The following is a 23,567-nucleotide window of genomic DNA, read 5'->3' as shown; positions in this document are numbered from 1 at the left end:
GTTAGGGGTTAGGGTTAGGATTGCTTTTTCTGTGACTGTGCACCTGCTTATGCCAAGCGTCCGAGTATGAAATAGTCTAAGGGCCACATGTAAAAAATGTTTTTGAAAGAAAGTATAAAAAATAAATAATTTCCCTAATATTCTTCTGTAAATATTTACAAAAACACAAAAATGGGACAAATACAGGTAATGTCACACCGCGGTGAGATCTGTCCTGTCTTTGTCTTGTGACTTCCTGTGTTTTACTTTAAAAGTAACACTAGCCCTTCCTCCATGTGTCACCAGTCTGCCCTTGCCTTGTATTACGCTCCTTACCTTGGTTCTGATTTTATGTTCCTCGCTTCAAGTGAGGTTAAAGTAAAATATCAAATAGGGGGAAAATATCTACACACTTACATTTGAATTTACACCAATCCATTCATACAAACCATCGTTTAGGCCTGTTAGTGATAATATAAGCTAGAGTATCTTATTAAGGCAACGTAAGATATTTTTTCTTAAATATAGATTTTCTCATGCAAAATTTGCTTGCCAATTAAAATGTCCCTTTTTAACAAACACAATTCCCCAGAACAAAGGGTTATTTTGCTTTCTTCAAAATCAAGTTTTGCAGTGTAGAGATTCAATGTCCCAGAGGTTAAAGTTCCTCTGCAGGTAATATTCAACACAATAGGGCTGAAGACACATTACACACACAAACATTCCCACGCACCATTCTTACTCGGAGACATGATGCATTCCCTATTGCACCTTCACTTAACATTCACCATCACAACTTAATGCCTGACCCTAACAAGTCTCCCAGGGGGCAGATTCTGAAAATGTGGTTTCTACGCTTCCCAATGATGTCAAACTGGTTTAGGGAGAATTATAGCCTCAACGATGTACACCTTCCGGGGGAACCAAGTGATATTTACATAGTCCAACCCCCTCCCGGTCTAGTTGTCAGTGACATCTGATATCTGTTAGCCCACAGGACAGAAACTATTGTAGTAGGTTTAACAATGGTTATCCATAACATGTCTAGGGGCACTGAGGGTTCTATGAAGAGGTCCCAGGGGGTTCATTTCAATTCAATTCAATTCCATTTTGGTGGACATTATTATTAGTAATTATGGACCACATCATAAATCAGTTCTCTCTCGCACACACAAGCAAAAACCTACTATGAAAATGTTCACTTTGCTTTGTTCAAAACTTCAAAACGAATGCAATAGGCTCACCTGAATGGATTCAGGAGTGATTCAGGTGTGAGCACAGGTGAGGTAGGCGGGTACCTGCCAAAACAAGTTGTGCCATATTCCCATTATTAAAGCGCAGTGTAATGGCACTTTAATATCATCATCATCTACCGCTTTACCCTCTGCTAGAGGGTCGCGGGGGGTGCTGTGCCAATCTCAGCTACATTGGGCGATAGGCGGGGTACACCCTGGACAGTTCGCCAGTCCATCGCAGGGCCACATAGAGAGACAGACAAACAACCATTCACTCTCACACTCACTCCTATGGTCAATTTAGATTGTCCAATTTACCTATCCCCACATCGCATGTTTTTGGACTGTGGGAGGAAGCCGGAGAACCCGGAGAGAACCCACGCACACACGGGGAGAACATGCAAACTCCATGCAGAAAGGCCCTTGTTCCAACCGGGGCTCGAACCCGGGTCTTCTCGCTGCAAGGCGAGAGTGCTAACCACTACACCACCGTGTGGCCGCACTTTAATATATAATATATAAATGAATGACCACAGTTTTGTCTGAGTTTGAAAGTAGAAAGTTACAGATTGTCCAGGACTTAATGTCTCTGAGAGTTGGACAACCTGATTTATTTCATCCGGCCTCATTGATAAACAGCTGTGTGTCATCTGCATAACAAAGAATGTGTATGTGGTGCGTTCTTATAATGTTCCCTAATGGAAGCATATATAAGAAGTCAAAAGTATACGCCCAAGCACTGACCCCTGTCGAACTCCACAATTAGTTTTTGTTTGCAATGAGGTATTATCATTAACATGAACAAACTGGAATCTATCAGATAAGTATGATTTAAACCTGCAGAGAGCTGTACCTGTGATCCCAAGATTCTGCTCCATTATCTGCAATAGAATATGATGATCAATAGTGTTGAAAAAGATATAAGTAAGTAACACTAAGCTCTAACAGGACAAGTAAAGAGACTAGAACATTATCTGAGGCCAAAAGAAAGTCATAACTTTATCTAGTGCTGTGTCTGTGTACATTGCTGAAAAGAAACTCTGAAATAAGGTACAGGTGGACGATAAACTGTGACTCAGAATTGGTTTCTGTGTTTTCTAACTAGGATATAAGAAAGATGAATATCCACGTTTGGGCTTGGGGTTTATTAATAGTCTGGTATTAAAAATGGCTGCTACTCCTCCTCCTCGGCCTGAGCCTCTGAGCATATGGGTGTTAACATAAGTGGGTGGATTGAACTCATTTAAACTTACATCTTCTTCATGTAACCACAACATTCAGTTACACACGATAAATCAACTTGATTGTCAGTAATGAGATTAATTAAAACAGTCCACATTTAAATGTGTATTCTTGGAATCTATTTTATTGGCAGACAAGCTACACTTAATAAGCTAACTTAAGCTAGAAAAATCACCATGTGTGAATCCACTTGAGAGTTAAGCAAAAGTGTCACCAACAGAGGTTGAAATTATTAATCAATTTACTTATTAATCAATTTACTACATTACATTTCAGTACATGCCATTTAGCAGACGCTTTTATCCAAAGCGACTTACAAGAGCTAGAAGTAAGTAAGTGCTTCAAGTAAGCCAAAGTGCTAGTCATAAGTGCGATGTATAAGTGAGTGCTTTGTTTTTGTTTTACTTGTCGTCGCCGTTGTCTTAGTCGAGTTAGAGTCGAAAGAGATGTGTTTTAGTTGGAGATGTTGAAGATGTGGAGGATTTATACTGTGCGGATGTCGATGGGGAACTCGTTCTACCATTTGGGAGCCAGGACAGCGAACAGTCGTGAGTTTAGCGATTGCCTCTGCGATCCTCTCAGTGAGGGGGCAGCAAGCCGGTATGCCGATGCGGAGCTGAGTGGGCGGGCTGGGGTGTAGGTTTTGATCATGTCCTGGATGTAGGCTGGACCGGATCCGTTTGTAGCATGGAACGCAAGCACTAGCTACAGGAAGCCAGTGAAGGGAGCGGAGTGCAAGAGTGCTTGTTCAGTGAACTGACCGTAACAGTAGATAAATAATCACAGGAGAAACACACAGCGTTACCACCCTCCTTCTAAATTCCAAATGTCTGTAGGGAGTACAAATGTCTTCCTATAGTTCCTTTAGCTGATGTTTTCTTCTTGTGCATCTCTGTGGCAGAATGCTTTTCAAGTTGTTTGTGTCATTGCAGCTGATCCCAAAATCCCGCCAACACAATGTGCAGAATTGCCACCCATGGGTTTAGCCCAGACATGGGCATCTTGCGGCCCGCGGCCCGCGGGCCACATACGGCCCTTTGGGCATCACTGTCCGGCCTGCGGTATTTCAGTCATAAACACAGATGAATAAGTATTTATGCTGTGCATGCAATACAAGTGTGTTGCTTTTATTTTGAAAAGCCTGACGTATAGAAGCACGTATCTGCGTCTGTCTGCACAGCGACAGGTGACCCTAGTCAGTTACCCCTGGCCGCCTAAAAATGTCAGCTCACGTTAAAAAAAGAAAAGTTAATTCTGAACGGCGCGTTTTCAACTGCACTACACCACAGTAGTATAGTATAATAGTATTCATTATATAGTGTAGTAATTTGATATTTTTAATAGAGTTGGTTAGTAATTGTGTTTATTGTGTGTGTTTGTATGCTGCCAAATTTACACCAAAACAGTACAATTTACTGCTTTTTTAGATAAAAGAGATACAAATTAAATTAAAATGAGTTCAAATTTGGCCCAACAACAATATTTGTTGTTTCTCATGTGGCCCCTTGGGGAAAATAATTGCCCACCCCTGGTTTAGCCCAATCAAACATTTGTTCCTGCTTTTTAATGTAGTAATAGTTCTTTCTTTTGGAGCAGGGCCAGCAGCCGACGCCCCGGGCTCCTCGCCCGAGGCTCCTCATCGTTATCACTCATGTTTTCCACCACCAGTCACAGATTTTAGCACCTGTATCCACACCAATTTTCTCTCTCCCTCTCTCTCTCTCTCTCTTTCCCCTTCTCCATCTGATTAAACAAAAAAATCATGTGACATTTCCTGTCAGAGTTAATCAGAATGTAGGACGCAGAGTAAGAGAATAAATGCAACACACACGTGAGCGAGTGGCAGCACCAGTGTTGAAAACACCAAGAAGCGTCCATTCATCCATCCATCCATTTTCTACCACTTTATTTTCCACATCTCTGCAGTTCATGACTGTTTCCTAGATGCACACTGAGCAAGTAATGCCAAGGTAAAAGACAGATAAACAACAACTGTAGAGAAAACTTGAAAAGACTCCATTTCGCTCTCTCTCTCTCTCTCTCTCTCTCTCTCACTCACCATCTTGGAATATTTGAGGTCTTCTTTATAACTGAAGCTCCTCTAACATAGCACACCTCCTCTTGAGCTGTGGCTGCAGTTTAGTTTGGTGTGGCAGAGTCATTAGGCCTTGCTACACTATGTCCTCAAATCCAAGGTCAGCATTCCAGGCATTGTGCTCTTGTATTTACACAAGACGTCAAACACGCTTCCTTTGTCTCTGTGTCTGCCCTGCAGTGGACTGGTGACCTCGCCTTTTAGTCTTTTGACCCTTTTCCACTATGGTTCCAGCTCGCCTCACCACGGCATGGAACGGTTTAGGTTGGTTTTCCACTACAAAAATAGTACCTACTCAACGTGGGCTGAGTCATCGCTGCACGACTTCCTCCATGACTAGAGCACAGACTCCGTCTGACACAGTCACTGGACTGAAACACAGCGGCTGCTCGTGATCAGCAGTGCTGTCACTAAATACACCAGACTCCTCTGTTAAATATAGAGATTTCCCTGGTAACCGTTGGAGATTAACCCACATTTTTAGGATTGTTAAGTAGTTTTAACTGTTTTAACAGTTCGGCAGTCTGACCAATCATCGCGTAGTATCTACTCAGCACACTTTTGGAACCTCGTGGGAGCAAGTACTAAAAATAGTACCTGGTACAAGGTACTATGCTAGAAATGCTACTTAAACCGTGCCGTGGCGAGGCGAGTTGAGGTTAAGAAATGTTAAGTAGAAAGTCAAAATCATTTTAAGTTTTCTTATTTTGGACTATAAGATTTGAAAAAAATCTCAAAGCATTATTAATTCTGTAAACCTTTGGATGATTTATTTTTGAGGATGCACTTTTTTTATTATTATTTTTTGTAATTCTGGTTGACATGTCAATGCATTTCATTTTATATTTACCTCCACAATACCTTACTGTTATTGTTATTTACAGCAAATGACCACATATTTTTGTGTGATGACATGAACAAAATAAACATTTGAAGAGCAAAAACTTCTTTGCTGTTATAGATAGACCAGAGCTACTAAAATATCAGTTTTTCACCACTGCATTGTGCACAAACTGCAGATTATATTCAGATTATATTAAATATGAATTTATCGGTTATCGGCATCGGCCATGAGAAGCAGGAAATTATCGGTTATCAGTATCGGTTGAAATTTTTCATATCGTGCATCACTAATAAGTGGCCCTGTGATGGGCGGGTGAACTGTCCAGGGTGTGAACCCGCCTATCGCCCTATGTCATGGATGGATGGTAAGGTGATACCAAATTTGAGTGCTTTTGTTGTTTTTTCCGCCAATCAGCTGCACAATCGAATCCCATGGCTACAGTACTTTATATGCAGCTCCTCTTACATAGGCTAGTTACTGTTACTGCTATTTTGAAAGCTGTGTGTGTTTTCATCAATGAATGAAGAAGGAACCAGGAAAAACGGAAAAAATAACAAAATCGTTTCCGTTACGGCATAAATCTTTAGGAGTACTTTCTTAATGAAGACAGAAGCACATTTCTGCTACGGAAGAAGAAGCCTCAACGTGTAAAATATGTTTTTTTCATACTAGACGCTTTCTTTTAATAATCCACTGTGCGTTTCAGAACATCGTGTGGTGTACATAATGTAATAAAGAGTGTATAAATTGTATAGATTTTTCTCTGGGAACCCCCTGGGACCTCTTCATATCTTCCCTGGACCTGTTATTAATAGCCATCGTTCAAACCACTACAAAAGTTTCTGTCCTGAGGGCTAACAGATATCAGATGTCATTGACAGTTAGACCAGGAAGGGGTTGGACTATGTAAATGTAACTTGGTTCCTCTGGAAGGTGTAAATCTTTGAGGCTAAAATTCTCTCTGAACCAGTTTGAGGAGTGCCTTCATTCAAATATTTTCAGAATGCCATGTGTTAGACATTGGTGAAAAGCTTAGAAACCACACTTTATGTGTATTTCAGTAAATAAGAATCAGAATTGCCCTTTAGAGACTCATATATGCATATACATGACAAATAATGTGTCTATTGCCCCGAGTCCTATAGAATCCCTGGCATTTTGAGATTTTTTTAAAAAAAAACAAACAAACACAAAACAGTCACAGGTGTGTCTGCAAGGAGTAGCGTAGCCTCACATTGAGCATTTAAAATTAAACATAAGTATGATGACAAAAGGCACTGTCCCAAAACACAGGGAACATTTGTGTAAGAGAGAAGCTTGACACACACCAAAGTGGAAAGCTTCTCGGTTATCACTTTGCAGAACCACCCATATATTAAAGGATTAGTCAATGTGAGAGCATTGTAATGCCATTGGAAGTTTCTGTGGAACAATCTTTGTCGAGATTCTTCTTTCGTTCATTTGTATTTAAGTCTTTTGTTGCTGAGGGCCACAAGTAAGGAAGTGTCAAATAAGACTTCAGCTCAATCCTATTTCACCCCTAGCTTCCACCACTTAGCCCTACTACCCCTACATTGTGTATGTCCACATATAGACACAGCATGTGCCAACTCTGGTTCAAAAATCGTCAGAAAGAAGCAGGCATGATAAAATGTTGCCGCTTCTTGTACCCCGTCTGCCCCTGAGCTGCTGCTGTATAGAATACAGAGAAAAACCCAAAATCACCAAACATTTTGCACAGATTAAAGTAATGCTTAGTAATATGTCTTTACAATGTAGAGAGCCAAGTTCTTTGATATGTCACACCCAAGATTGTTTTGACATCTTTGATTACATGATGTTTCGACCTTTCCTTCTTCGTAAATGCATGTCTAATGAATTCAAAAGAAACAATGCTGATCATCAGGTTATGATCAAGACAACATTGCGTCACCATTCCATAGCGCCATCCATCTCAACCACCACATTTTCTGCCATTTGTACGTCAACTGACATTCTCTTCTGCTCTTATCATAGTCAGTAGAACAAGCCTTCACTATAAAGCACAACTGAAAAGTAATGGGCACTTAGTCATTTTGACATCTATGTTTTATCCGTCTGTGTTTTACAGGATAGTCTTTGGTTTAAGACGGTAGCTGTGATTGATGATAAGAAGGAAAAGATTCAGATTAAAGTTCGGTCCAGCAACATACAGAGTAACAGTGTTTCTGAACTGTGCAGTTGCAGCAGTTATTGTAGAAAGACGGCGTTCTATGAGACCTGAAACTGTGTTTTTTGGAAACGCCTCCCAGAGTGGGAAAATCTCAAAACGAGAATGCGATACTTAACGAAAATGATGACGTCATATTCCCAGCTCTCTCTTGTGCTGTCGTTCATTAGCTTGTATTTGGAGATTGACAGTTTTACCAATTACTGTCAACGAAAAGTAACTAAAGTCAGCCTGAAAAGACACGAGATATCACCAGAACACGTCCTGTCTTTAGAGATTTAACACACAGGAGTGAAAAAAGTATTACCTGCAATAGATACAGTTAGATAGATCTACAGTTTATGACAGAGAGTCTCTAGATTTGTCGATAGTGGCTTTTTTTTTTTTAAATAAGAAAAAAGTTGCTAAATATGCATGAAAACGGCACAAAGCGTAAAGTTAAACAGACTTTATTTCTCTTTCTTTCCTCTGGCTCGGTTCATTCTGTCTCTGTTTCTGTTATTTTATCTGTAACGTGTACAACGTCATAACTTACAGTCATATGTACGACAGCTTTTTGAGTCGTTTCAGGAGGTTCCATGTGCACAGAGATATTTCCTGACGCGATGCCGTCTTTACGGGGAAAGAAAAAGAATGTTTACGTTTGTGCCCGTCTGGACGTGGTCTAAGTCTGGGAGTTAATGAGCCTCACAGCCTTTGGGAAGAAGCTGCAGTTAAGACTTTTGAAGCTTTGATGCTGCAGAAAATTCTGAAGGGAAGGGGGTGAATAGTTTGAGTCGAGGCAGATGGAAGTTTGGCTCTGTCAGAGATTTCTTCTTCTGTTTTCTTTTACGTTCCACTTTCAAGAGCTTTGAAATGCCTCATTATGCAACTATAGACTCACAACAAATGCTATGCAGTAATGGCATCTAGCGACTTTTGCCTGGGGGAGCTCTGTGTAACAAGTTGTTTAAAATGGAAGCAACAGCTAAATCAAAGGACAGCTGCTCATGTTGGATGTGTACAGAAGCTCCTAGACGTCGCTTCTCTGTCATCACATTAAGCAGAAAATTACATCCTTGCCAAATATGTGCGAAGCGAAAATCTAATCGCTGGTAGACTTGGCTGAGTTTACCCCAGCTAAGGATTTACAGTATAAAAGACAAACTTGACGGGAAATATGCAGTCCTTCATAGAGACTCTGATCAATAATAATAATGTACATAATTAGTAGAGAGGAAAAATGCTTACTCCGATGGCAAAAGGATGAATAAGATACGATAATCCTTTATTCGTCCCACATAGGGAAATTTGTGCAGTGTTACAGCAGCATACAATCACAACACTGTAGGAAATTAGAAATAAGGAAAGGAAATAAAGACTATTAAATGTTATTAAATACGTGCAAGACAACAAATGAAAACAAGGTAAACAAGGCAATCAGAGATGGCAGACTTCAACAATACTTCCCTCCCACTCGGGGAAGACAGTGTTGCACAGGGCCTGAGGCAGTTTTGGTGCGGGTGTGGTCTACTGACAGTGCTGGTTGTAGTCTGCCTGCAGCAGGGAGGAAAGACACGCAATTCCTTTCCTAAATACACCAAGGGTGCAGCAGCCTGTCACTGAAGGAGCTCTTCACTGTCTCTGCCTGCGGAAATCCACCACCAGTTCTGTGGGTTTCCCAAAGTTGATCTGGTGTTGGTTCCGCTGGCACCAGTCCACAAACTCCTGCGTCAGTTCTCTGCACTCCCTCTCATCCCCATCGTTGATGAGTCCGATGATTGTGGAGTCAACAGAGATTTCTGAGGTGACCTGAACATGAAGTCCGCAGTGTAGAGAGTGACGAGGAATAGAGCCAGGACTGTTCCCTTCGGGGCCACCGTGCTGCAGACGACCATGTCAGACACACAGTCCCATGTCCTCACATATTGTGTACGGTTAGTGACGTAGTCCACAATCCAATCTGTGAGGTGGTGGTCCACCCCTGTGTGCTCCAGCCTTTCCCTCAGGAGCGTGGGCTGGATGGTGACCAGGTGGGGAAGCTCCCTTTCTACTTGGCCCTGGGCTCTCCTTAAAATCTACTGTGCTCCAGATGAGATGGAAGAGAACCAGCCTCTCTAGTGTCTTCGTCAGATGAGATGTTAGTGCCACTGGTCTGTAGTTGTTGAGGTCTTTTCGGTGTGATGTCTTTGGCAATGATCCAAGGGACACATACATTGAGTCCAGGAGGATATCATCCACCATGGATGACTTCTATAGTCTGTGTGTTGCATTCACTGTCCTGTCGTAAATAGCACACTCCAGTTGTAAACACTATCAGTTTCTACTTCTTATCCCATATTTTTACTTGTTATACATCTTGTTTAAACCATATTTGTATTTAAGCAAAAAACATTTAAATTCACCAAAGTTTACTCTATGTTTCCCCAAAAGAATGTACCATGTCGATTTTATGCCACTGAACCAGACCTAAGCCCAAAAATCTTGTATATCTTGTTGCAGTCCTGACGGGGTGAGGAGTGATTAGAGCTCATGACTGACCAGAAATGGTCACAATTGTGTCAGCAGAATGAGGGCTTTCAGAGACCATGAAAGTGTTTTCTCAGGTTTTAGCTATCCCTCACACAATCACACAGGAGTTGTTCTTACTCGTTCTTACGCACTTTAATAAAAACAAATAGCCACTATCTGTCTACAGTCCAATTCATGGATAATAATCCGTACGATAAATGCACTCAGGCGAGTTTGTTAATTTATGAAGCGTGCAAATCGCCAAGATGGACGTCAAATTCAAAATGGACGACTTCCTGTTGTGTTGAGGCCGTGGTCCCAGTGGACTTTTTTTTTTTTTTGGTTCGTCTTTGGCTATAACATCTTCCCACCGAGTTTCGTGAAATTCGGCGCACTTGGCGTGCTCCATCCACGTTTCACATCAGGGGGCGCTATATTGAGCAACGTTAACTCCCCAATCAATAAATAATAACCCCCAATAAAATTAATCTGAAGGATAACAATAGGTTCCTCGCATGAATTTGTGCCAGGAGCCGTTTTGGCCCCTGCTATTCGTGGCTCGGGCCCTAATTACATTTTGGCATTGAAAATATAATTTTGGTTAAAGAGGTTCTACATACTGGTGTATTAACCAACATTAAAATGATTTTGATAATTACCAATGCTGTTAACATAGGGCAGCTGTGGCTGTGGTGGTCTACTAAATTTGTTATGCACTGTATATCATCTGCATATAGAGGATTTAGTTTTAATATTTATATAGGTACAGATATTATATATGCGCATATATATGAGGGGCAATATGTTCGTATATGCTATTATGTATCACATATATGTCACATACAGTCTTGTGCAACCTTAGCCGTACTGTTGGCCCTGTAAATGCTAAATTATGATTATATGTCTGTACAATTGGCATTTTGAATGTCATTACATTACATTACATTACATGTCATTTAGCAGACGCTTTTATCCAAAGCGACTCACAATGGAATTGAGTACAATCAGCCAGGGGTGGAGTCCAACTTGCGACCATTGCGACCATGATGTCTTTCATGTCATATGATTGAAAGTTGCTCTCACATATTACCGTCTCAAATGAGTGACACGTGTACTGTAGCATAGTTGACCTTATTAACAGCAGCTATTTCTAACATGAGAACAAACACAGGCGTGTTAACACATTACATACAAATGTATGTAATGTATGTAATGTAATGTATGTACCAAGTATGTGTTCACATACTTGGCCAATAAAGCTGATGCTGATTCTGATTCTGATTCTGAAGAGAGTCAGAGTCCTATACTGTTCAGGTGTGAGATGGAGGTCACTAGTTTAGCATAAAAAAGCTATTTTTTAGCAAAAATGGATATGACATTATATCAAATGAACACTTGAGATGGTAAATGGTGACCAGTACTGAATATTGTGTTAGTCTATGGACAGCAGCATTTTCATTTATGTATTTTGGAAAATACAGAGGTGTAACTATGTGATGCAGAGCTGTCATCTTAGGATACGCTGGCAGATCCACCTTTGCGTGCCTTCTTCATGTCATTAAAGAATTTCGAGCTGTCTCAGATGTTTTCTCTCTGTCTATTATTCTGTCATCGATCTCTTTGTACATTTGAAAGGACATTTCTGACATGATAAACATAGGCCCAGCTCTCCATTATAACCTTCTTGCAGAAATACAAAAAGATTTTTTGTGTAGTTTTAGGACCAAACTTGATTTTCATATTATTTTTGTTCATAAATGTTGTTCTTTTGGTCCTAAAATGTTTCTAACAAAAATTATTTTTCTTTCTTTTACAAAAATAAACGACAATGACAAAAGATACCTACATTTACCAGAATCTCATTGCCTTTTACTTTCCCAATGAGTAACCACTGAGAGCTCAGTGTAAAAGTTCCTGCAGGGAGGAGCATTCTCGGCTGCTGCTGGATGAGCAGGGCGAATAAAAGAGGGAGGCTGAGGCCCCCACTTGACAGAGGAGACACAGAAAGGTACAGACAAAGGTACAGGTGCTACAATGGTAAGACACACTGCTGCTGCTGCCGCTGCTCAGGTCAATTGCTCAAAGATCTGCTCCAAATTTTTGACACTTACCTGCTTTATTATTATTATTATTATTATTATTATTATTATTATTATTATTATTATTATTAATAATAATAATAGTAATAATAATAATAATAATAATAAAATAAATGTCTGTGCTCTAGTTAATTTTGGTTTATTTAAGTATTTCTGCACCAAGGATTTAGTGTGGTGGATGTTCACTGGTTTTGCTCTATAGATTTGGTGAGTGACTTTTACTGTTACTGTTACTTCAGATGAATTTCCTTCTAAGAGCTGTGGTTGCTGCCTGTGCCCTCATATCAAGCACACACTGTGCCGGCAATGCAGTTGGTAGGTATTTTGACTGTTTTATCTTTGATTTAAACACTTGGATAAACACTGTGTTTCTCTGGAGACTACAAGCCATTAATAAGTGATTTTCTTTTTCTGCAGCTTGGTGTTACGATCAGCCAACCTGCAGTGAGTAATCTTTTCCTCTAAATGTCACAATGATACTACTACTACTACTACTACTACTAATAATAATAATAATTTTATTAATTTATAAAGCACCTTTTCAAACCCAGTAATGAAGTACCTTGCAGGACATATGGTAAAATGAAGGCATACCATATTAAAAGCAGAATTAGAAACAGATATAAACAATAAAAGCTGTAAAATAAGTCAAAAAAATATTGACAGAAACATTAAAAAAGGGATTTTAATGGTGAACACAGAGTCCTGCAAAAATGCTCATGTGAAGAGATGATGAAAGAATGAAATGGATCTCAGGTTATGGTTATTCCAGGTTATTCCAAAGTGAGACAGTGTCCTTACCCTTTGACCTTAGCTGAGGTTGACTCGGGAGAGTGTGACATTAATGTCTCCTCCTCGCCATTGCTGCTGCTCCTCTAGAAACTTGTCTGTGTCTTGTTTTAGATGATGCCACCTGGGCAACCATTGCGACTAAATATTGTAATGGGACGAGACAGTCACCCATAAACATCGTCTCATCAGCTGCCAAAACTGACTCTAAATTGTCTGAGTTCACCTTTGAAAACTTTGACAGCAAGTCTGCCCTGAAAAGCATCGAAAACACTGGCCAAACAGGTACGTGGGTGTGTCTGTGTGACGTCTGATGGTGTCTTTTTTTCTAAGTTTCTTGGCCAGCAGATTTTAATGGCAAATGTCAGCACCTGCATGGCCAATCAAACACCTTTCTTCTGCTTTCATAAGTTTGGTTTTTACCTTCTTTTTTTTTTTACAGTCAAGGTTAGCTTTGGGAGCGGTGTGAAGGTTTCAGGAGGAGATCTGCCTGAGGCCTACAACAGCCTGCAGTTCCACTTGCACTGGGGAATGGGCTCCTCCATTCCTGGCTCTGAGCACACTGTGGACGGAAAGCGCTACCCCATGGAGGTAATTTCGTCTTTTATTTTCTTCCATGTGCTAAACTGGCTTAACAAATGGAACAATTGCAGATAACGAAACTCAAAGGTAAACGTGAGGTTAAAATAAAACATCAAACATCAAACCATCCAAAATTGAATCTGTAAGCTGAGACAAAAAGGAACTAGGGAAAGAAGGAACAACAAGAACCACAAACAAAAGGCAAACATGGGAAAAGAGACTTGGGAGCACAAAGACAGATGATGCTAGAAAACTGAAGGACCGGTTAAAGGCGGGGCCAATAAAACAAGATAATGACAGGTGGCAACACAAGCTACTTAACTACAAATTAGAAAAGGAATTCTACCAGATACAAAAGGACACAAGTAAAGGACTATCTTATCTTACATCATCAAGAAAACAACAACCAAGGCTCATACATAACAGAAATATATCAAAAATCTTTAACTGAATCTTTTAAAATAGCAAAAAACGATTGACATGCTTCCTGGCTGCCTCTTCTGTGACTCACATTTATCTGGATATTAGGCTGTTTTATAAGGGTCTGACCATGCAGATGTTTCTGTAGTCTCTGTGTATTAGTGTGAGTGCCCAGGAAAGAAAGCTCAGTGAAACAAAATCAATCAAAGCAGTTTGGAAGCTGCTGTAACACTGTGAGATTTGAATCATTGAAATTGCATTAGTGTTAATACTGCAGCGATGTCTATATCAATAATTCCTTCATGGGTGAACTTCCTAAACCACTTTTAAAGTTTGATCAGTTTGATCAGTTCGATGTTAATGACAGGTCTGAAAGCACCATGTTAACATACATAGTGGAGTCACGTTCATATTCACAGGGTTTTCTGGGGTGTTTTTAACTCCCACAGTTGCACATTGTGAACATCAAGTCATCTCTGAATGGAAACACAACCCTGGCGGTTGCAGATTCTACAGGACTTGCGGCCCTTGGTTTCTTCATTGAGGTGAAACACATTCACATTTATTTATGAATTTATAATCTATTAAAGTGGTACACATGATTGCTCTCACCTGTGAGGTGAGCTAGCATGAAGAAGACATAAAAAAAAAAGTTTCTGTAATTATTTTTTCTAAGGTGACCATGAGAGTCCTGAAAGGCGCCTATAAATAAAATGCATTATTATTATTATTATTATTATTATCAACCGATCCCTGTTTTGGGTATGAAATGTAAAAGTTAATGAACAGACTGCAGTTGAACAACTCTCATCCCTGTCCTTTGGTGATTTTGAGGGATCTCTTGATGAAACTGCGTTGTCACTACCCTGAGATTTGAAGCTTAAACCCTCCAGAGGTGATTGTGAACTACAGCATACATCACTCGTATTAAAATATCCTCAGTGTATTTGTTATCTCTGCTTCGAAAAAACCTGCTGTTTTAAGACATAAAGCCAGAACACCATGTGACATCAACACGCACAACTGATGTGTTGTAATAGTAGCGCCGTCTGGTGGTCACTGTCAGGAACAACCACAGTCTGGCAAGTCAAATAACATGAAGTCCCAGGTGATGAATCTGTCACATGGTGCAAACCGATATTTCTTGTTTCCAGTGTTTCAGCTGTTAGACTCTTCACTGCATGTTTGAATTCTCTCTCTTTAGTTTCAAGCATGTTTTCCCTCCACTGTGTGTAGAAAAACAACCAAATATATTATGGTGTGCATTCCTTCAGGTAATGTCAGGTGATGCGACTGGCCAACCAGCTAGCTGGAAGACCTTGACGTCTTACCTGGCCAATATCACAGAGAAAGGTAAGGAAATGTTTTACCCCTGGAATGACATGTCAGCTGCAGTCTCTTCAGAGGTTGTTTCTGTCCACAGGTAACTCGGTGTCAATGGCATCTGGGATTTCACTGGATGATCTCCTGGAAGGAGTGAATCGCACAAAGTATTATCGCTACCTGGGCTCCTTAACCACCCCTACTTGCAATGAGATCGTGGTTTGGACTGTGTTCAAGGAGCCAATCAAAGTCAGCAAAGATTTGGTGAGTTTTCCCTGAGGGCCTTATAAGCACCGTGACCACTACATGTGCTCCACCAGAGTCTCCCACAACTAACTCATTTAATATCCCATCTCCAGATTGACCTCTTCAGCACAATGGTGCATATCGGCAACAGCTCATCGCCTTTAATGGTGAAAGTCTACAGAAACCTCCAGCCAGCACAAGCAGTCACAACCCAGGCTTCGGACTCTTCTTCTACAGTCTTCTATTCTCTGGGGCTGGTGGCTCTGAGCCTCATACTGGGGAGATGTTTGTAACCATTCCTTTCACATATGAGTCCGTGTGAACTTAGCCTTGTCCAAACAATTGCTCGCCACTTGTAAGATGTGTTTAGCAACAAAAATGACGCATGTTAGGCAGATTAAGTGTTGCTCCGCTCCTCTCAAGTTGTGATTTTTCTTATACTCTGTCGTATGATTGGTAGTCAACTCTTCCATGTAAGCGTTTCATCTACAACCAGTGAACCGTTGTCCTCTCAGTTGAAGTACTTTCAAATTAGCTTCCTCCTCAGTTTTATGGACCATTCATTATTAAAACTAAAACAAAAATAAAAAACACACACAACTATACTCCATCTTCAGGTGCCTCTTTCATAAAACAACAAATTTGTCATGAAATTGGACAACCTTGAACTGCTTATTATTAACTTAATTATTTGTGCCCTTAATTTAATATATAGGCTGCGATACGCACATAAGATCAGTCTTGATATCACAAAAAAGTCAAGTTAAGTGAGTTGTTTTCCAGTGATACACAATATTAAGAATATTAATAAGTGCACCAACAGTTTTAAGCATTGCACTCATTGCAAAAACATTTTTAAATGCATTGCATCCAGAATTCGAGCACGTTTCATGTCGGTTGAGCAATCGATAGAGGTGTCCTCGTTTTCATCACTTACAATTTCATCCAAGTCTGTGAAAACTCCAGTTGCTTCAGCAGTGGTTAGACATGAAAGTAAATTTAGTCTTGTACTGCGATTCTCCGGTAGATGTCGTTCTTATATTTCATATGCACATAACTGTTAACTCTCTCAGGATCATTGTAAAATAGAATGTAGGTGGTTATTTAATGACATAGACGGGTTACAGATACATGGCTTCAGGCTCCGTTGGTGGAAGAAGATCACTCACTTGTTCTCAACTTTGGTCTTTGTAACTTGGTTGATATTTATATAAGCATTAAAGCTATGTGAGGCACAAAATGGAAAGTCAAAAGGTGAAGTATAATATATGCATCTCATTACGCATTTTTGTGTTTTAATTCAGTTTTAATTTGAGACTGATGAACTGTTCGGTACCGGTGACTGTAACAGTAATAGGGTCATTTTAAATGTTTTTTTTTTGTTTTTTTTTAAATATATACATTTTGTAACCAGATATTATGGAATATGATGTTTTGATTGATGCACATACTGTGAACAAATGAAATGGTGCCATATTTCAGTGATCAAATTAAACGATTAAAGGTGAGCAGCCTATTTCAGTTGGTGTAATGAGGCGTCAGTATGATGAACACTGATGTTGTTTATCACAATTCACGCACTTACAATGGAGACTCAGTAAAGACCGTAGAGAATCAGTTAGTACTCAGTAAAATGTGAGTAAGGACTCAGTGAAGAATCAGTGGAGACTCAGTATGGACACACTTAAGGTGCATTAAGCCTGTAATGACCCTTTAGTGACTCTGTTACTACTTGGTAACAAATCCTTAAAGTCAATAAAGACTGTAGAGACTCTAAAAAGTCAGTAATCACTAAGTTAATATGCAGTAGAGATGCAGTAAATACTTATTAGCATGCACTGATCTTTTACTCACTGATTGGGTGAAAGTTTCACCCTCAAGAGCAGTACAGCTTGACTATGTTATGTGAAAATATGACTTGTATAAATGTAATGAAAAAGTTTGCATTCTATACCCAGGATCATAGTTTGAATGTAAGTACACATTCATTTTAATCCGAATAAATTGCAGAAAAAAAGTACATTGTTAGCCTGCATATAAAACACTATGTATTATGTATGAGTATTATTCACTTAAAATAATAGAAAATAAGACTTAATTGTGGAATCACAGATTGTTTTATGTATATATACTGTATATATATATATATATATATATATATATGTATATTATACAAAGAACATTAACCTTTGTATAACACCTTGTCACACTTTTAATTACAGTTTAAATGTAAAATGACATGTGCCTTTCAAAAAGAAAATAATGTAGATTGCTTTTACTGTCGTAATTCTTTATATAATGTGCTGCAGTTTTTTATTATGGATAATAATTATAATTTTACATACATTTGTATGTATTTTAAGAAAATGTAATGTATAATTAATCTGGTAAATTTACTGAAAAAAAAGGAGAAAAAAAAAGGAGAAATGTATTATTATTTCACATAAAATAACTGGCAGGTTGTTTTACAGATAATTTACAGATAAATTACAGATAATGTCTGTAATTTTAAAGTTTGCAATGCTGTTCTTTCTAAATAGAAAAATACTATAGATATAATATAAGTCGATGAGTTAAGGATGTATGTGTGTATTTTGAATTTGTGAAGTTGAGTTTGTGGAGTCTCAGGCTGAATGTGGTGGGGTTGTTGTGCTACCGATTGGATCCACCTTCAACTTTCTCTGCCCTTGTGTATAGTGGAAAGTTGAACCTGTACAATATTACAGACGTTCTGCTGAAGCGTGTAAGCTCTTGTTTGTGATGTGAACCAAATTCAACCGGAGAAATGCCACTATTTTGTCCTTCTCCACTTTTTCATTCAGCATACCTCTTTAAGGTTTTTACATTCACAGACCGCAAACATCAGAATAACGTGAAAACAAAACACACACCGTATGAAATGTCCTTTTAACGTCTTATTTTCTTCTTATTTACTGAGGAGCATCTATTCCTCCATTTCACCTGTGTTCAAATTGAGCATGAGAAAACCGTGATCTTGCACGTTACCCACGTAACCAGTAGGGGTCTTTCCTAAATTAAACAAATGAATTAATATTCATCTTAATGCAATATAGTCATTCAGTAATTTTACTTGAATTGGTATGTAATCAATACAACTTTAATTAACAAAACATGAGCCAATACTGTAAATAGACAGGGATAAAACATTTCATAATATCTGTCAACAAAATGTGACAATACATGCAAAATATGGAAAGACTGTTCACTTAAGTTTACTTACTTACTATGTAAGGAGCACAGAAAATGTACTCAAAATAGCAACAGCAGCAAGAAGGTAGAACTGAGAGTTTATTACAACATTCGAAGAAGAGGAAAGCCAAAACATTGGCTGGACATTGGCTCTGATGGACTCTGGTCGTCTATATAGTCCATCAATAGACAGTGCAGTTAGCAGAAGAACGCTGTGTACATTGGAAGTCACTGGTCACCTCTTTATAACCACGGGCTTCATTAAGACCACTTCCTGTTTGACAAATGACAAGAGACGGGGCATGTTAAATGTCTGTCCACAGATGAAGTACACAGACAAGTACTGCTGAGACTGTACAAGAAAACCCTGAGGAACCGTGAAACGTTTGTTTTTAAAACACATGAACACATGAATTCTGTAATTCAATACGTAAATCCTTGCTCTTACGTTTCACCATCATCCCCATTTGCTCTTTGTCATTGGTAGTATTCTCATTTTTATTCTATCATTTTGTTTTAATATATCATTTTTTAAAAATACATTTAGTTACATCCATTATGATTCTTTTTATTGAGGCTCATAGTGTCAAATGTTCTTATATAATCATATCACTGATAAAAAAAAAAAAAAAAACACTTCTGAAAATATAATACAATGCTGTCTGTGTCTGATCTTACCCTCCATTAGATTGTAGAGGTTGCAGTAGTTGGTGCCATGATCTTCAATGGTGTGCCACGTCTCAGAAATGGACATGGCCTAAAGACAAATTACAAATGTATTATATACATATACTGATGGTGTATGTGTGTGTGTGTGTGTGTGTGTTTTTTGTATGTCAGCTAATGAATTTGTGCTAAATGACAACTTACCGAAACATGACAGCATGTGAAGAAGTGATAGGAGACCAGCCGGAAGTTGATGTCGTCCACATGCCTCTTAAAAGGAGTGGTGTGTTTGGCTGCTATGAAGTGAATGGAGGCAGACTGCAGCTGAAGAGAGAGCAAACCAACTATGAGTAAAAAAACAGTGACTTAAAACTCCTGAGAAAACTTTCTCTCTTAAGTCATACAATAACACACCTTTAAACTTATTGATGGAGGCAGAACTAAATGATAAATTATTAAAAAAGAAAAAGCCCTGCAGGCTGGCAGGAGAAACCCCTTTACCTGGTTTCCCTCTAACTCACCTGCAGCAGATTACGCTGATTGCCACCACTCATTCACTCCTGTTTAAAAGCGAGGAACAGCTCACCAGTATCCATCAGATTGTTTTGTCTTCCTTCCGGTAACACGCAGCCTTCATCCTTGCCTTCTCAGCTTTTGATGCCAGCCATGGTAACTTATTTTGCTTTTAATTTTTTTTACAGCATCACCTACCTCCTTTGATTTTGTCGCTTACCCAGCCTTGCTGTCGTGTTTTTGTTGTATTTGGACTGCCTATTTTATTTTGGTTTTGGAAGTGAAAGATTTTACTTTCGAGTAGTTTTTGTGTCTGCACTTCTGCTAAGCACACGGCACTCACACCACGGAAACATGTCTGATTGTCATGTTTTCATATACTGACAGTATATGAACATTTGACAGTGTTGCAGATGTATTTTCTCTTGGATACGTGTTTATTTAGGAAAACAGATTAGTCATTTGTGTGGTGTATACATTTACCTTGTAAAGGCACCTCTGTCCTCCCATGGTACAGCCGGCCATGGTTCCCCACTTCTTGATCTGTGAGACCAGGGACTCACTAACCACTTGACATGGTATTCCAAAGTACCTACATGTGCATGAAAAAAAGCTCAGTCAGTGAAGATCCATATGAGTCACCTGGTTGTTCTGAATGTGTGAGGAAGAGTCTACAGCCTACATGGAAAAGCAAAAGCCTAAAATCGTGATATGAAACAATGTAAACTAAAAGATATACATACATACATACATACATACAGTACATACATACACACTAAAACTGTCAGCTCTTATACATGTTCAGGCTAGGCCAAGGAGAAGAAGTGGATTTTTAGTCGAGATTTAAAAAAAAAAAAAAACTCATGGGAGCAAGTTTAATGTGGGGGGGGGGGGGGCAGTTTGTTCCACAATTTAGGAGCCACCACAGCAAAGGCTCAGTCTCACTGATGTACAAGTGGGACAAAGTTGGAGCCTGATTTCAGGTTTTGCCCGTCGTGTGGGGTAAAGCTTCCGTCTCTCGTCGATGGTTCCGCTCCTGTGAGCTTGAATGCATCTTTAAATGTCTCCCCACACAAAAGGGATGAAGTCGCAACATCAGTCGCTAAAGTGGTGACACCACTTGGTGCAAACCATATGACCTCATTAAATCTAAAAAAGTTCCAGGCCATCCAAGCTTTAATGTCTGCTATGCAGTCAAACAAGCGCTGTACAAAACTTGTGAATTAGTGAATTCCTGTGCGCTATATCATTCCTGGCATGTCAATCTTCTTGACAGATTTGGTTCAGTGAGTATGAAGCGAGCTTAAGGCCTTCACAAGGTGTCCATAGACAGAAAATAACAGAACATATGGAGATAATTGTAATTACATGAGCAGGGATTAAAAGAACACAACAGAATTAAAAGCTAATTGTCAGAGGTAAATTGACAGAAAGTTCTCATTTTTGATAGTTCATTATAAATTCTCTCAACATACCAGACCAACGCCAAAAGACAACAAGACAACATCTTCACAGCTGCTCATGACAGCCTGAACCTCTAAAAAATACATGCATCAAATACTGTACATAAACCAGAGACAACAAGTACTACACTATTTGATTGCACTCTAGTATACAGTATAGGGTTGGTTGTATAATAAAGCACAAGTTAAAATGAACTGAGTAATCCTGTGGAGAAGGAAAATTTCGCCCAAATCTCACCACTAGGTTGGAAAAACAATCATAAACACAGAAAATAAAAATAATTCTGCAGTAAAAGAAGACTAAAGACTTAAAACAGATATTCATTACAGATATGTTAACCTGTAACTCTTGAATACTGAGCTTTTAGTTACACTGTTGCTATGGTAATGTCCTAAATATGAAACGGTTGAAAAAGTACATCAAATGTAACAAATCTTGTAAATAATTATGTAGACGAAAATGCACCAACCATTCTACTTTGCACTGAGCATGAAGTGGTCCTGCAGAGCAAAACACGGAGACGCCAACGACCAGAGAAACTGCACGGAACCAGTGGACTGGATACATTGTCAGCAGCCTACTCACACTGATGAGAGCTCCGGTGGCAGATACACATTAAAGTAACAAAAAGGGGGGAAAAATAAACCCAATATGATCATGTGCTTTTCTGAAACGGATGTAGACTAAATTCAATTTAGTTGTTAAGATCAGACAGTTAAGGGTTTGGTGCACTCTGGATGGGTGTGCAGTGTCTTCTGTATGTCTTTCACAGTTACTTTGTGATTTCTGTGAGATATGAAGTGCAATATTTATCTACTGCAATTATGATTAGTTTGAGTATCGTGATCGCCTTCTTGGAACCAGCATTTGGTGTTACATGATCGGGAAAGAGCACCACCTGTTTAGGTTTTTCTGTCGATTCGACCAGTTTCAGTCTAAAAACGCCTTTTGCAATCATTTCTTTTGATTTTTAAGTTCTGTCTCACTCTGACCAAATCTCCAGTGACTGAGACCTACAAAGAGGCCAAAGGGAAAAAAAAACATCACAAGATGATCATGTGCTTTTCTGGCGAAAAACCTGCATGGTCTTATGAGGAGAGAGGGCATACTTTCCATTTTGGATGGATCAGTCACAGTTTATTAGACATCCAAACCCCTGACAAGCCAGAGTTGAGACCAAAGCCCGACATCACAAACACAATTTGCCTTGAAGGGCTTTACGCTCTCTACAGAAAGTGACACTGTGACCTCTGTCCTTCGACCCTCACATCGAGTGAGGAAAAACTCCACAAAAAAAACTAAAGGGGGAAAAAAGTTTGAAACCAAAGGAAGAGCCACAGAGGAGGGATCCCCCTGTCAAGACGGACAGACGTGCAGTAGGTGTCACATGTACAGAAACAAGTCCAGCAGATTACAGACCCTGGGGTCCAAGCCCCCCTTAGGGAGGGGCTGGTTTGTCCTGGACACAAGCAAGGGGGGCTTCAAGGTAAAAAGGTTGGGGACCAGTACAGCTCCGCTCTGTCTCTCAGATGACAGATGGTGATAAATAAACACAAAACGGAAGCTTTTTCATCACAGAATATGACGTAAAGAGTATCTGACAAAAAAATCATTCACATTTGTTTAACTTTCATAAAGAGTGAAGCTCCCGTCAGCGTTAGCCTACGAACAAACTATGAAAATGAGGAGAAAAACATTTAAAAAGTAAAAAATGTTACTCATGTTAATGAAATTGATAATGAAGTTTATTCAGTTTAATCCTCTGCTGTCCCCTACAGTTTAGAGGGGGATTGTTTACACTCATTCTCCAGTTTTTATATTAATGTTGTACTTGTCTATGCAGATGATACACTTTACTTCACAATCATTGTAGAATGATTTAGTCAAGGCTGGCCTTTGAACATCACTGCTGTTAATTAAAGGAAACACATCTTTAAACAGTTTGGTGGGGATGGGATCTAACTGACAGGTTGATGGTTTGGATGAAGTCTCATGTTTTATTCTTCAATCAGGTTGACTCACTGCAGTTTGTCAGAGATCAGCTGTGCTTCTTTGGCTTCTCTTCTGAAGTCCAACCCAGGATTCAGGAGTGAAGCTGCTGTGTTCTGGGTTCTGTGTTTATTTGGACTCAATATTCAAATAATTGATGTTTTGCGTCATG

General features: G+C 39.3%; 2 protein-coding genes across 3 annotated transcripts; one reads left to right on the top strand and one right to left on the bottom strand.

The window, feature by feature from the left end:
* Window positions 1–12,036: 12,036 nt before the first annotated feature.
* LOC131448621 (carbonic anhydrase 4-like) lies at window positions 12,037–17,061 on the top strand. Of its 2 annotated transcripts, none has more exons than XM_058621229.1 (9): window positions 12,037–12,131; window positions 12,433–12,508; window positions 12,611–12,637; window positions 13,097–13,267; window positions 13,425–13,573; window positions 14,434–14,529; window positions 15,259–15,337; window positions 15,408–15,571; window positions 15,667–17,061. In XM_058621229.1, the coding sequence occupies exons 1-9, from the start codon at window positions 12,129–12,131 to the stop codon at window positions 15,844–15,846; spliced, it is 945 nt and encodes a 314-aa protein (XP_058477212.1). In that variant the 5' UTR covers window positions 12,037–12,128; the 3' UTR covers window positions 15,847–17,061. The 2 variants fall into 2 exon arrangements, with proteins under 2 accessions (XP_058477212.1, XP_058477211.1); XM_058621228.1 differs by having other exon boundaries at window positions 12,090–12,164.
* A 1,606-nt stretch (window positions 17,062–18,667) lies between these two features.
* LOC131448622 (uncharacterized) lies at window positions 18,668–21,977 on the bottom strand. Its single transcript, XM_058621230.1, has 5 exons — window positions 21,876–21,977; window positions 20,426–20,534; window positions 19,634–19,753; window positions 19,442–19,520; window positions 18,668–19,037 (listed from the first exon to the last, which is right to left on the bottom strand). Exons 1-5 carry the CDS (start codon window positions 21,971–21,973, stop codon window positions 18,946–18,948), a joined length of 498 nt encoding a protein of 165 aa, XP_058477213.1. The 5' UTR covers window positions 21,974–21,977; the 3' UTR covers window positions 18,668–18,945.
* Window positions 21,978–23,567: the final 1,590 nt, after the last annotated feature.

The sequence above is a fragment of the Solea solea genome, chromosome 21, assembly GCF_958295425.1.
Source record: "Solea solea chromosome 21, fSolSol10.1, whole genome shotgun sequence".
Lineage (NCBI taxonomy): Eukaryota > Metazoa > Chordata > Actinopteri > Pleuronectiformes > Soleidae > Solea > Solea solea.
This window is presented reverse-complemented; position numbering and strand designations above follow the sequence as displayed.

Coding starts and splice junctions, on each gene's coding strand:
- LOC131448621 (XM_058621228.1), top strand. CDS start 12,129: ATGGTAAGACACACTGCTGCTGCTGCCGCTGCTCAG. Junction 12,509..12,610: donor CTGTGCCGGCAATGCAGTTG/GTAGGTATTTTG, acceptor CTTTTTCTGCAG/CTTGGTGTTACGATCAGCCA. Junction 15,572..15,666: donor TCAAAGTCAGCAAAGATTTG/GTGAGTTTTCCC, acceptor TCCCATCTCCAG/ATTGACCTCTTCAGCACAAT.
- LOC131448622 (XM_058621230.1), bottom strand. CDS start 21,973: ATGTATCCAGTCCACTGGTTCCGTGCAGTTTCTCTGGTCGTTGGCGTC. Junction 20,535..21,875: donor GCTCAGTGCAAAGTAGAATG/GTTGGTGCATTT, acceptor ATGCACATGTAG/GTACTTTGGAATACCATGTC. Junction 19,754..20,425: donor GACAGAGGTGCCTTTACAAG/GTAAATGTATAC, acceptor CTCTCTCTTCAG/CTGCAGTCTGCCTCCATTCA.